Genomic DNA, 14,574 nt, shown 5'->3' with positions numbered 1-14,574 from the left:
GCCAAATATGCTAGAAGGCGTATGACTTGATTAGCGAAGAACACTTGTTACTTCTTGCATTTTATAGCTACTTTGATGTACTTTAAGTTACTTGTTAGATGTAAAAATTGATTGGAAGTATGATAAGAACTTCTTGTATAGATCAATGCATGTTTTAAAATTGATAATACATGAATTGAAAAGAGTTGAAGGATCAAGTTTTGCTGTAGATGAACAGGGCATTGTTTGTGCCCAGGCAGCGCCCGAGCCGCTGATTTTGGCAGACCGAGTGCAGCCCCGAAATCTGGCCTACTATTTTGAGGAAAAACAGGGGCGCTCGATCGGCGGTTTTTGACCGACAGAGCGCACTCATGTTTGAAAAAAAATTGTAGTTCTATTTATATTTGATTCTTTGTTAATTAATAATGTTTAGTGATTAATTGCCCCAAAATTTGATTAGCAACCTGAGGCCCCACACTACCTAACTTGACAAAAGATACAAAACTAAAAATATCACATCTCTAATATATGCATGACTAAAATCGACATATATGCTACCTCTAGCATATATGTGCTTCTACCATTGCAAAAATTAAGACACACACATATAAACTTTCAGATGTTTAGGCGTTTGGTTAAAGCACTCAAATTTATGCTAGACGAAACAATATATTTTATATTTCAGTATGTTTTATTTTTTCTGCATCTGGTAAAACACTCAAGTGAGATGAGAAGACTTGAAGAGGGTAGTAACAAGTGAGTCGTCAATTCGAGTTTGGTTCGTCGAGCCAATCAGTTCCACCAGTAAAAAAAGACTGGTTGGGTTGTGCTTTTGCCAGACTGTTTGAAAGTAGTTGGAACAGGCTATCATGTTTTGGCCGCAGGTCAAGGCGCGACGAAGCATCCAACCAAATTTTTTTAATAATTTTTTTAATTGTATTATAATTAGTATTTTTAATAAGTTATGTATAATTGATAAGTTTTGAATATTTTATATTATTTGAAATTATTTATATATGACTGATAAACTTTAAAAGATTTATATGACTTATAGTAATTTATGTATAATTTATTAATTTTTGAAAAATTATATCAATCATAATGATTTGCGTATGATTAATGAATTTTTAAATATTTATATTATTTATAATTATTTATGTATTTATTTATTTATTTCAATTTTTTTAAAAAAATTTACGGACTAAGCGGACCAATCCTCAACCTGTCAAGATGGCAGGTCGACCCGATTCGACAGGTTAGTAGCAAATTTGTATCCGGATGTCGGCTTTTCCCAAAGAAAAATATGACCAAAATGGTGAATTATACACATTCTAACATTTTTATGTAGAATTCTGCTAGTCGTAAAGAAGTCACAATACATCAACCGTACAACTCAAAAACGTGTTGAAACTCACTACATAACAAATGGGAATCTCTAAGTAATCCAATCATTTGTGGGTATTAAAACCGGCCTAAGTAGATAGTTTTCCTGGCTAGGATACACCTCTGCAGGCATGTGAACTAAATAAGGTAGAAGCACGGATCTCCATAAGCTTGATCAATAAAATACTCGGCCAGAAACAATGAAAGAAGGGGCCTTGAGCACACGAACCCCAGAGAGGAAAAGTAAGCGCCGCCAACTATACCAAGTGTCAAGGCTCTGATATGGCAGCAGCAGATTGCCGGAGTCTTCGTTGGTGCACATCCCAGTTATACACACGAGCGATAGTAACCTGGAAAAAGGTACTAGCTCAAGAAAAACAGAGCGAAAAAAATTGTGATGCATGATGTGATTTACAGTGATTTGTTACATATTCGCAACTCATTTTGTATCTTTTCGGTAAAACTTCCAAAATTCAAGGTATTGCCCTCTTTATGTTGAACATGTGGACGAAAACCGTCCACTAGAATTGAAAAAAAGGATAATATGAATTTTCTATGCATTGACAAGTCACTATTATTTCATCCTTTGAATACCAAGTTTACTTCAGCGAAAAGACGTTAAAATGATAATACACGTGCATCACCTGAGTAATAGTCACTTGATCCCTTAGGAATAGCAGATCAGCAACAAGAACTTCTAAACTTGCTTTGGCATTCTCCAAATTTTTTTGAAGCAGGGTAGTTGCCTGAACGATGAAGTTCAAATAACTCATATATAGTGGTAAGTATTGCAGGAAAACAAAAAACTAATGTGTTGCTTCAGATGCTAAGCACCTGTAACACCCCAAAAATATAAGTGAACACTTCTATCATGTTTAAATGAATTTATTATTAAAAATTTTGTTGCACGTCTTATGGTTTGAAGTATTTTATTACGTGTCATAAAGTTTTAAATATTTTATTGTGTAGTATGATTTTAATTGTTCACTATGAAAATCTATGAGTTCAAGTGTTTAAAAAGTGAAAGATCTATACAAAAGTTAGGTTTGATATTTTTTTGGCATGTGTATAATTCAGAACACAAAGTGAATCAAAACTAACTAAGCAAGCTATATGAATTTTTATTGCGAGAGAAGTTATGCATGTCATTTTATAAAATAATTGTATTGTTTTATTTTTTAAATGTTTAAAGCTTGGAAAAAGACTTCTATTAATTTTACTTTCATGGGCTAGGAGCCGATCCACATGCTTATTTTTATGATGGATATAAAAACCCAAAACTAGAAAAGAAAACCTAGTTATTTCTTCCCCAAAACTAGAAAAGAAAACCTACTTATGAAAACACTATTTAAGCAATATTAAATATTTTGATATTGATGTGTGTACACTAACAATGATATGGTACTTTCTTGCGAGGTATCACAACATTGTCAAAAGAACGATACATGATGATGATGTGTACATGAAGTGTAAGTCATTCTCGAAGAGTTAGAAACATGATTTTGGGTGTAAAAGTTTTCATAATAGGAAATCTGGTTTTTGGATCCAAATGGGTGTTTTGATGTGTTTTGGAGTCAAAATCATGAGTGTGAATTGATAGAAGGGAGTTTTGATGCGTATTGGGGGTCTATTTCATGGGGTATATCATGTTTTGCGTGCATGTATGCGTTTGAAAGGGTTTTGGGTGTGTGCAGAATCACTTAGAATTCATGCATAAAATTCTGCACAACCCATGCAAGAAGGGCATGCGCGCGTGCCACTGCCCCCTGCGTGGGCGGTGTCGTGGGCACAAAAGGTGCCCACGCGAGGCACGTGAGTGTGGGTAGATAAGGGAAATTAAAGTTACACACGTAAGGAGGCACGCGAGGGTGCCCCCGCGCGTGGGTAGGGCAGAAATTTTAAAGTACACCCATGCTGAGTAGCACACTCGGCATGGGTGTGACAGAGATTTTCATTATGTTTCATGCATGTAAGAGTCCAAGCACGGTCTTGCGTGCATGGTGCATGAAGAGTTGTTGAGATTAAAGATGTCCTACGGCATGCATGTAAGGGTCCAAGCATGGTCTTGTGTGCATGGTGCATGAAGAGTTGTTGAGAATGTGGAGAATGACTTATGTGGATCGATAGCTATACGTAATGCATGATGATCTAAGTTTTTCAATGCATCAAAGTTATTTAAATTTGAAAGCATGATGTTTTAATTATGGGTGTGCTTACCTTTCTTGTAAATAACATGAATGTGTTTCCAAGCATGAAAATGTTATTTTTATGATGTTATAAGTGTATTTGTGATGACGACGATACGGGATTAGTGCCTCAGGATGATCTCCGAGGAACGCCATTCCAACAAGCATGATTGTATGAACAGTACGCATATTGGCTTCGATCAGTGGGGGCTATACCAAATGATATAATACCTAAGTTGCGTAACTATTTACATGATCATGGACCTTTAAGCATGTGCCTTCAATGAAGGTTACCACATTTGCATTTTATTTCATCATCTAAAAGCAAAGCAAGTTATGTTTTCAGATTACGATCACGTCCTATGCATGTTATAAGATTTTATTATGTATTGATCAGCACACTGAATATGCTCGTTAAGTTTTTAGACTTATTATGCTTGAATTATGCAAGTGAGAATGATGAAGTAAATGATTTAGACGATGGTCATTGGGAGTAGTAGTCGAGGAGGCCAGAGTATTGCATAACACGGCTGTCCGAGAAACTTATGCCCAACATGTTCATGAAGTTTTGCATTCTAGTTTATGATGCGCACTTGTTGTTTCATGATTTAACACAGTACCCTTAGGATTTAATTAATATTTTATGATTTCGAGTTAGGAAATTTTGGTATTTTTATACCGAGAATATTTTGCAGTTCTTGAATCATTGAGTGAACTTAATTTCATACATGGTTGTGTGGCGTATGCGAGTGTCGCATGCTTCTTTTAAAAAAATAAGGGTTTTCCGCATTTTTCCGTATCAAGTAATAATGAGTAAGCATGATCGAGGCGTCTGGGACACTACAGTACCTCTTGACATGAATATTCCAACATGACATTTGCCCCGAGCCATAGACAGATAGAATCTGTATTTTCAACACAAGCTCGGGAATAGATGCCTTCAGAGACTTCAAAATCTACAACAATTTCCTGTAATCAACAAACATCAAGGCATTGAACATGGACAGCTAAATTACACAATCATAATCACAATGAAAGTGGAGCATATCAGCATATTGGTTGAAACTTTTTTTTCCAAAATAGATAAGTTGAGTTGAACACCAAATGTTTCACATTACATGCAAGGGGAAAAAAAAATTTAATGGTATAAAACCTCAGGAAAACGGAACAAGAAAAAATGGATAGAAGCATATTTGTCTGTATTCTCCAACAAGTTTGTCCTCGAGATAAGCTCAAACAACAGCCAGAAATGATCTCAAATCACATAAGATTTACGATAGGTATGTGTGATGAGTTTTGGGACCAACATAATTCAAATACGATATTTGGCCAATAAAACTAAAATCTACCCGCATACTCTAAGAACAAAGGCCAAATATGGATTGATTGAGTCTAAACCAAAAAATTCAAAGGAGGATCCAAATGGTTAAAGAGACAAACTAGATGGTAAATAGTATGTACAAGAGGAAGAATCTGTTTGCAATAGAAGCACCAGACATTTAAATTGAAGATCGTGTATCTCACCTACACACGAGGAATGGCAACATAGCGTAAAATAAATTCCCCAAAATTCTCAAGAGTCAAGAACTGACAAACCAATCAGCACAATGATACATCGACTGGTTTTCCAGAACATAAGTGTTGGGCTCAAGTCACACCAACTGCATGCATGGGTGAAATTTCTGTTTTTTCTCCATAATGTTTTGGAACAGCTTCCAAGGAAAGAGTGCAACTGCAACCCCTATTTTACTTCGAGTTATACCTACTTACATAAATTCATTTTATCTCTAGAAGCATGAAACACCAACAAACTTACAACAGAGATCATTTTTCATTTTACCGATGTTTCTACAAAATTATATAATCATTTTTTCTGCATCATTACTAAATACTCTAATAAAATTACAAATCACAAGTTCAAAAAGATAATAAACTATAAAACAATCTCAATTTCAGAACAAACCTGAGCAGTGTCCTCATTAGCTTGCAACGTTGCAACAGCATCCAAGCACTTCTCAATGTCAGGAATTTTTGCCTTTAGTAATAGCAAAAGAAATTCAAATATCAGAAAACAGCACCTAGATGTTAGGAATAGGCACAAAACCGTGATTTGGCAGATTGTGGAAACACATATTTTACGTTTCTGAACATTAACATGTCAAATGTAAATTATATACAATATGGTTGACTTTATTATCTCCACATACAAGAACTAAAGAGAATAAAGAAACATAACACATAAATGCTAAAGACAATATTTCATATGTTAAGCATCTCATGAATGTGTTTTTACCAAGCTTATGCCAAGAATCTTACAAGTGCAACGGGTTTACAAGATTTTAACCTCTGAGACGTTACATATGCAGTAAACTCTCAATTTATTAGGAAAAAATATGCTCTACGAGCTGAAATGATGTGTTTATGGTAGCATTGAAAGATCTTAACTATAAGTTGGGATCCCTCAGCTTTATCAAAGAGCCTTTAAGTTTGTCTCATCTTGCATCGGAACTTTAAAAGATCTTATTTTTGAAAAACTATGTAACACTTTAATACCTCTTATAAGCTCCGAACAACTACAAAGGAATAGATAAAATGCACAGTAAAAATGAGAAGATGCAGCACTTAATTATTAAAGCCACTCATTTCATTTTTGCTTGCAACTTTGGAACTAGACGAACCTCAGCACTTGCAGGAAGGAAAAATTAAGAGGACTTGAGAATTTGCATAGAAACAAGCAAACCTGAAGATCCCTCTGCTGTGCAAGAAGCTTCATCTCCACCACTCTATATTGCTGAAGCCTGCCAAGAATTTAAAGAAAAAGGGAAATTCGGAAAGCTGGAAGGAAAAAGAAGATAACAAGACATGAACAAGAAAACTTTCAGAGGAGAAAGCAACGACTATGATACATATTGATAACAGTTTTCTCCTAAATTTCTCAAGAAAAATATCCCTTGAATACTGCAAGCATGGCCAAATCATAGTAATTAAAAGAGCAAGGCGCATTAAAGCCCTCAAGATTCCTCGGGTTTTATGTCCAACGAGCATAGTGCAATGTGAGGCGCTTGATTTATGGAAATAAAGCACAATAAATAAATATTTTCAAAAAAAATTAGTAGAATCATATTTTTTAAAGAATATGATGCATTAAATATCACATACGAAATCATCATCATTTTAATCTTCCAAATATTAAATTCTAGGGCAGAGGTGAATGGCAATGCAATGTTAATCTTTTCTCCGTCTTGTTTTTTGCTACTAAATAGAGGAGAAATCAACCTCCTTAACTAGATTTTTTTAAGGCGGCTTTTATCTTATAGCACATTGGAGCACAGTTCATGGAAGCCATTCCCTTTGCAGTGCGGTTAAGGGCAGACCGCCGTGCACTTCACATTAAGCATGCACTTTGTGCGCTTTTGACAACTATGGGCCAAATAAGTCTGAAAATAACATCTTCTCTTCCAAGAACCATGCTTTATAACCAAAAACAACATTGTGTTCCCATTTCGGTCAATCAGATTTCTTCCACTAATCCCTGTTATTCATATCATAATTAACATCCAACAAATGGAGGGAAAAACACAAATCTTGGAGACAGGGTAACAGGTGCATTCATATGAACACCGGGTTTTTTTTTTCCTTCATAACTCAGTAGGATCATCATATTCCAGGAGATGCTAGTTATTACAAACATTGAAGCCTATAGACATCATTGGTTGCATTGTAGCTGCTAGTTCATCTTAAATGGATTTGGTTAGTTGATGAAGCTGAAACTGCCCAGTCAACCCATTTAAGACATTGTAGCTGAATGTTTCAGGTGCATCAGACTAAGAGGCATAAGCCTTCTCGAGTGCGGTGACACCAGCTACTTGTTGCACAGCCTCTTCGACTAAAGAGGACATAAGGACACCTAAGAACTGATTTTGCTTCTCACAAAGCCAAAAAAAAAAAAACAAACAAACAAACAAACAAACAAACAAGCTTATATACGGAAAATTTCAACTCAAATTTGTTTATCTAATTTGGCATCTTCATCAAAGATTAGCTCAAAGCAATCTAACAGTGATCTTTTTTTACCACTAATACAAAAGAAATGAAAATTAAGTAAATTAAAAACCTCTCTTGAAGAAAGGCGAGGGCGGAGTTAACATCGAGATTTGAGTGGGAAAGATAAGTCTGCACGTCTTCCACGAACGCCGCCGCCGGGATTCCTCTTCTCTCAGTCGCACTAGCTGACGTCGACATCGTCGCCGCCTGGATCAGAAGGGGGAGGAAGAAGATCCGAAAGTGAAAACTGAGTTAGGCATACTAAATTGGGCTTGTTCATCAACTGCTCATTGGGCCGCGTGAATTGGGCCTGTTCCTCAACTGCTCATTGGGTTGCGCTCCGTTCAGTATCTTGTGCTCGCTTTACATGTGTTGACTTCATTTGTTAGTTTTATCACGATATGGTTTTGCCATTTTCCTAAAAATATTTAAAATGAATTTTTTTTTTTCGGTTCAATTATACTTTATTTCTATTATTCTATAAACGTTGAGATGTCTATAAAAACTAATTCTCTTCATTTAATGTGCGGACACCATGTTTTTTATTATTTTGTATTTGTTTTCATCTAATATTTTATTCCCCCCGTCTAATACTTTATTCCCCCAATCTAACTCCACGTGTTTTTGAAACCGTTCTATTCAATACCCCTCTACCCACCCACGTTTTTTAGTTTCTTCTCCATCTCAAACACGTTGGTTCTTTCTTCTTCTTCGAAAAAACTCATCCATGTCTTCTATTTCTTTCCAATTTTGCGTTACACTAGGTTAATTTTTATTTAGTTACCAATTTTTTTGCGAAATTTTTTTTATTGTTTTGCATAAAACGGTTCTCAGCAAGAGGCGAGAATAAGACAAAATTGATCTTCACTACTCTCCATATCAAGTTTCCGGTAAAATTGGACCAGTCCGGATCAAACAAACATTTGACCTATGTACTCTCGCAATCCTTTTATTTTAATAGATCAAATGGTCATCCTCTAGAAGTACAACCCAGATCGATCTAGTTCTCAACCCTTCTACCAGATCGAGTTCAAATCATACTTGGCTAAAATATATTCGGCCAAGATCAAATATTTTCTCTTTACCCAGATCAAGCTCGAACGTCTTCAGCTGATCAGATCAAAGAACCGGATGAAACCATTCAAGATCATTTGCCGCTATTTTTTTAAAATGTTGTTGAGCTAGAAGACAAAGTCATTTAATGAAGATTTAACCGTTGGTTATCATATCCAACAAAGTCAAGATTTATGAGCCAATTTATGAGATATGTTGGCGGATCATTCTCAAAAGATGTTGGCGGCTCACTGGATAATTTTGAAGACTATAAATATGTAATGATTCAAGAATTCAATATTATTCAAGCAATAAGAGTGAACAACATACAAAACCACGAACTCAAGATTACATATCAACTCATTCGAAGTCAAAAAACCTTCACTCTATACTCAAACTCAGAAACTCAGATTACCAGATCAAAGTTTCGAAGCTCTGAGTTAGATAGTATATCAGAATCGATCGAGTTCAAAGCAATTCATATCACAGCAGATCGATCCAGATCAAAACTATTTGTATCTTCCCAGATCATGTTTTCGAAGCACATTCTTGTGACTTCTTTTTGTAACTCGAACAAAATTTGATCTGTTTCTAGAGAGTGTAGTTACGAGTTCCTTTCAAGGGTTGATTGGATAGGATATATACAAAGTGTTGTATAAATCAAATTCTTCTAGTGGAATCCTTCTGATAACAGAAGAAGGGGTGACGTAGGAGATTGAGCTCCGAACATCCATAAAAATTCTCTGTCTCTTTTACTTACTGCATTCATTTTAATTGATCTGCCACTAAGCTTTTTAAGTTCAATTCTGCGAGGAAGATTTTTCCGCCTGATATAATCAGATTTTTTGGGCAGAACAAAGATTTTAAGCAAGCAAAACTTCTGTCTGTTTCAACAAGCAGATCAAAGTTATTTTTAAGTTTTGAAAAGTGTATTCATCCCCCCCCCCCTCACCACTGTTTTTAGATCCTAACAAGTCGTCTAATAACACATGACTAAAATATTTCAAAAATAATTTTCAAACTTAAATCCCAAAAACATATCTTAATTTACAAATCTAAAAGTCAACTTAAATGTCAAAAATCCTAACTTGTCAAAGATAAATTTAAAAATCATAATGTAAGGCCAGAAAATATTAAATTATTAATTATGAGATTTGAGAATTAAATTTCATATTATGGGTTAATATTGATTTGAGAAGTTATGGACATGATAGATTTAATTTCCGAGCCGAAAATATTTAATTTGAGAATTTATGAATTTTGAGAATTAAATTCCGAGAATTCTTAAATTAAAAGAATAAATATTCAATTTGAATATTTATGGGATTTAAGATTAAATTCCATGTTTCGGGAATTAAAAAATATTAATTTCGAAGATACAACGTATAAATATCCAAATACATGCTCAACAACTCAACAACTGATCTCTGTCCATTTCGATTTCACAAAGATAACAAAACAGCATAAAAACTTACTCGAGATCAAAGCCCTTGTTGCAAGGATTCCAGAACACTTTTCGGAATCGAAATCGGACAATCGGATCACAAGTTATCGACGTTTGAAAAATCCAATTCCAAAGAAAATAAAGAGGATCTCGGCTCTGCTTCAGGATTTCCGACTTCAATCTATAACATACACGTATTCAGTCTGACTAATATAACTTAAAGTTGGATATGTATTCAAATAATTGCAATTTAGTCTCTCAAGTCTTCATTAATTGCAATTCAGTCCTCGGCCTTCTTTTAAATCACTTTCAATCCAAAATAATTTAAGAATATTAGAATTAAAATCGAAACTCTAAATATTCCCAAATTAAATATACTCGGATTAAAATTAATTAAATTCGGATTAATCAAATAATCCCGGCCTTTTGCATTTCAGCCATTCAACTTCGATATTTGCAAATCAGTCTCTGATCGAGTTGTATCTTCAAAATTAATCTTCTTTAATTCCCGAAACATGGAATTTAATCTTAAATCCCATAAATATTCAAATTGAATATTTATTCTTTTAATTTAAGAATTCTCGGAATTTAATTCTCAAAATTCATAAATTCTCAAATTAAATATTTTCGGCTCGGAAATTAAATCTATCATGTCCATAACTTCTCAAATCAATATTAGCCCATAATATGGAATTTAATTCTCAAATCCCATAATTAATAATTTAATATTTTCGGGCCTTACAATTCCTCCCCTCTAAGAAATGATTTCGTCCTCGAAATTGTAGTCAATTCAAATATCAAGTCTGATAGACTGAATGATTATCTGAAGTTATTCTCACTTCAATCATATAGCTCTGAACTTCGTATCTCATCTCTTCATCTCCTATCAGATTTTTTTTTCTTCGAATCTGCTTCTAATCTCTTGTACTTTAATTCACTGAAAAGAATTCTTTCTGAGTTAATTTTCTTCTTAATCAAGGATCTGTTGAATATTCAACTTAACTCAGAATCTCTTCAATATCTATTGAAAGAGTGGGTGCCCGGTGAGCCAACTTGTGGCTAAGGGCTTTGATGACTCTTTGTATAAACAATCTTTTGTTTAATATAATTTACACTTTTATTAATGGCAATAACTTTATCATTCTTCATATTGTTATATTGTGATATACTATTGTTGTTTTGATAAAAACCTTGAATATACTATAGTGTATGTAAGATGTGGTAGTACATGGGGATGACTATCATGAAACACATCTTATAGTCACTGTATATTCTAAACAGTTCCTAGTCGATTGAGCCGTCCGTTAATAAGGATAAGGATCGCTCGAGATTGAGACTAGCATTTGCGATGCCGAGTACCACGTTTCATTGGTATGGAACATAGAGATGTTCAAAGCATGCAAATGGATATTCATACGATGAATGATCGAACTACCCTATCCGGACTTTCCAAGTGGTTATCACTTATCGAGTGGATAAAGTCCGCGGTTTTGGTTGTACACCATTAGTCCTTACTACTTGAAACATCATTGAGACTCTATATGCTAGTACTGTGCTTTGACTCGTTTACCGACTCTATTGGGGTCATCAGGTGTCGGGATTGGGTACAGTTACAACACATATAGGAGTCGATGCTTTGTTATCAAGGATTCACCACATACTTGCTAGTGTGGATATACTATGCAATCTGAGGAGATATTAGTGTGACGAATCTCTGGCCAGAGTACATGATGTGTTTTAAGAAATGGTTTATTAGTAGCACATGCGATGTCACTATTTGATCTTCAAGATGTATTGCATACTTATCGAATCTCGAACGACTCTCGATTTACCAATGGTTGTTGATTCGATCGGGATATATGGATGAAGGGACCGTACCGTACGCTAACCAAAATCTATTGGTTCTTGCAGGCACTATCAGTGATACCTAGGGAATCATGGGGCGATGTTGCTAGGCGCTCTTACCATGATTCGATGGGCAAGTCGAAAATTGTTGTTCCGAGTCACAAGGAGTTGTGAGCCCACGGCTAGCTGTATCCCTGAACCATTGAGGGTCACACAAGTAATGGATTTTTAATCCCCGTTGAGATAATTAAATTTAAAGAGTTAAATTTAATGAATAAAGAAGTGGGAATTCTTATTTAAGAGTAGAGGGAGTAAGATTTCCTAAAATGACATAGTGATGGACATTTTTGGAAACCACTGAATTCGGATTCAGAAAATTTATCTTGACTCTAAAAGATGCAGAAATGGTTTCTGTGAACATTGGTGAAATTGGTTTATCAATTTGAGTCACGATGAATTTTATATTAATTTCTGAACATGCGGGCTTTGCTTGTCAGGCTTGAACTTATGACTAATGGGCCCTAAGCTGTTAGCAGCCCACATTATAAATAAGTTATTGCAGTACAAAAATTACACAACAGAGGCTCACAATTTTCGAAAAACCCTAGTTGTTTTTATTAAAAGTGGCCGCCCCCTTCCCTCTCTGCTCAGGAAAATCCAGCCTGTGAATTTTGAATTTGCAGTCTGGTTTAACGGATCAAATTCGTTAATTCTCTTCGTAGAAACTTCTGATAGATTTTCTAGTGCAATCTATCAGAGGGATTAAATCTCTGTTCGTGGACCTGATTGAAGAAAAGTTCGTCCATCAGTTCCTGGGATATACAACAAGAGCAGAGTAATCTGTTGGTGTCCATAATCTCGATTCGAGATTGGAGGTAAAAATTTATAATTGTTATTTAATTTTTACACGCACAATTTAATCGTAAAGTTTTGATACCCATTATGAAATCATTCCATATAAAATTTTTAAAACTTCCGCTGCACCGGGTATCAATTCTGATTGATCTGATTGCCGTTCTCCAACAGTGGTATCAGAGCCAGGTTGCTCAGATCAAGCGATTAAATTAATCGATTGTACAAAAAAAATTTTAAGCCTCGGTTTTTGAAACAAAATAATTTTTTTTTTTTAAAAATAAAATTTTTCGGGCAAAAACATGGGCAGCGATTGGATTGCTGCCCGGGGGGCAGCGAGGGTCGCTGCACCGGGCAGCGCACGGCGCTGCCCATGGGCGGCAACGTGATCGCTGCCCTAGGGGCAGTGACGGGCTGCCCAGAGCGTCCCGGGCGGCCCGGGAAAATTAATTTTTATTTTTTAAATTAAAATTTTAATATGTTAAAATTCTATTTTTGGTCCGATCGAAAATTGTTTTTGATTGGTCCACGAGGCATCGGATCGAATTGTTCGAGTCCGAAAATTTTAAAATTGATTTTTGGATAAATTTGAATTTTTGGAAAATTTATAGATTTTATCCGTTAAATCAGATTTTATGAAATTAATTATTTTGGTACAATTGATGATAAGATATGATCTTATGGAAATATTGAGTAAAATATGATTTTATGTATAAAATTGGATTTTATATGTAAAATATGATTTTATTTGATAAAAAGATAAAATATGATTTTGTATGTAAAATAAGATTTTATGTATGGAATATGATTTTATCCTTTTAATTTAAATTGCCATTGCATTTTATCCAATAAATTAATTTTGAATTAAATATTATTGGATAAGGATGATCGATTGCCATGACCAATTTTGTAGGTGTATGTTAGGAATTTACATTTGTTTTTATTGTTGTTGGATTTATTAATGGGCCTGGTTTATGGCCCAATATGAATTGTCATATGTAATAAAAGTGGGCCTGGTTTATGGCTCGTTCCCACCCCTTAAAATGTGTCCCCTACTTGTCATGGTTATTTATTGTAAATACATTAGACTTAGTAGGAGATGAAGATTTGAAGACAGAGGTGGGCCCAGCAGACAATAAAGACTGAAGAAATGTAAATTGGAAGTTCAATGTAATAGGATTGCATTGCATACCTGCATATTACCTAGGATTGGACTTAGACTCGTGATTGGCAACCACAGGTCGATTAGAAATGGAATCGATCATCCTATATAATATATGATATTATCGTTGTATGCATGTTTTAGACAAAATTGTATGAATCCCACAAGCATACAAATTTTAAAATGATGAGACAAATTTTCAAAATTAAAATCCCTCATTTTAAATATGATTTAAAATTGATATCAAGATAAATAAAGGAAATTTAAATATTGTTTAAATGTTCCTACCTTCCATCAACGATCAATGTATGAGATGCTACCCGCGGATACGGTCCGGCTCATATTATTGGGGGGGCCCGTTCGTCGGAAAGCTGTACATTGGATTGACACATGTTGTAAGTTGGGTGGAACTCCCATGGGATCGGCTCATATTATTGGGGGATCCACATGGCGACCGTCCATCACAACTTAATATTTATGGGTCATCTTGACATGTCACAATAAACGGCATCATATTATTGGGCCCTTATTGGACATGAGGTAAAAACGTGGAGGTTGCTTTGGAAGCAATTGGGCTCTACCTTTTGAAAATTATGGTTGGCTGATATTATTCGGGACCATAGTTT

At 34.9% G+C, this 14,574-nt stretch overlaps 1 protein-coding gene across 1 annotated transcript; it reads right to left on the bottom strand.

The window, feature by feature from the left end:
• Positions 1-1,261: 1,261 nt before the first annotated feature.
• Positions 1,262-7,836, bottom strand: LOC140865468 (prefoldin subunit 3). Its single transcript, XM_073270122.1, has 6 exons — positions 7,663-7,836; positions 6,289-6,346; positions 5,512-5,583; positions 4,398-4,517; positions 2,007-2,108; positions 1,262-1,712 (listed from the first exon to the last, which is right to left on the bottom strand). The coding sequence occupies exons 1-6, from the start codon at positions 7,788-7,790 to the stop codon at positions 1,632-1,634; spliced, it is 561 nt and encodes a 186-aa protein (XP_073126223.1). The 5' UTR covers positions 7,791-7,836; the 3' UTR covers positions 1,262-1,631.
• Between the last annotated feature and the right edge of the window lie 6,738 nt (positions 7,837-14,574).

Source organism: Henckelia pumila, chromosome 4 (genome assembly GCF_033568475.1).
Source record: "Henckelia pumila isolate YLH828 chromosome 4, ASM3356847v2, whole genome shotgun sequence".
Lineage (NCBI taxonomy): Eukaryota > Viridiplantae > Streptophyta > Magnoliopsida > Lamiales > Gesneriaceae > Henckelia > Henckelia pumila.
Note: the sequence above shows the minus strand (reverse complement) of the source record. Positions and strands in the feature narration are given on the sequence as shown.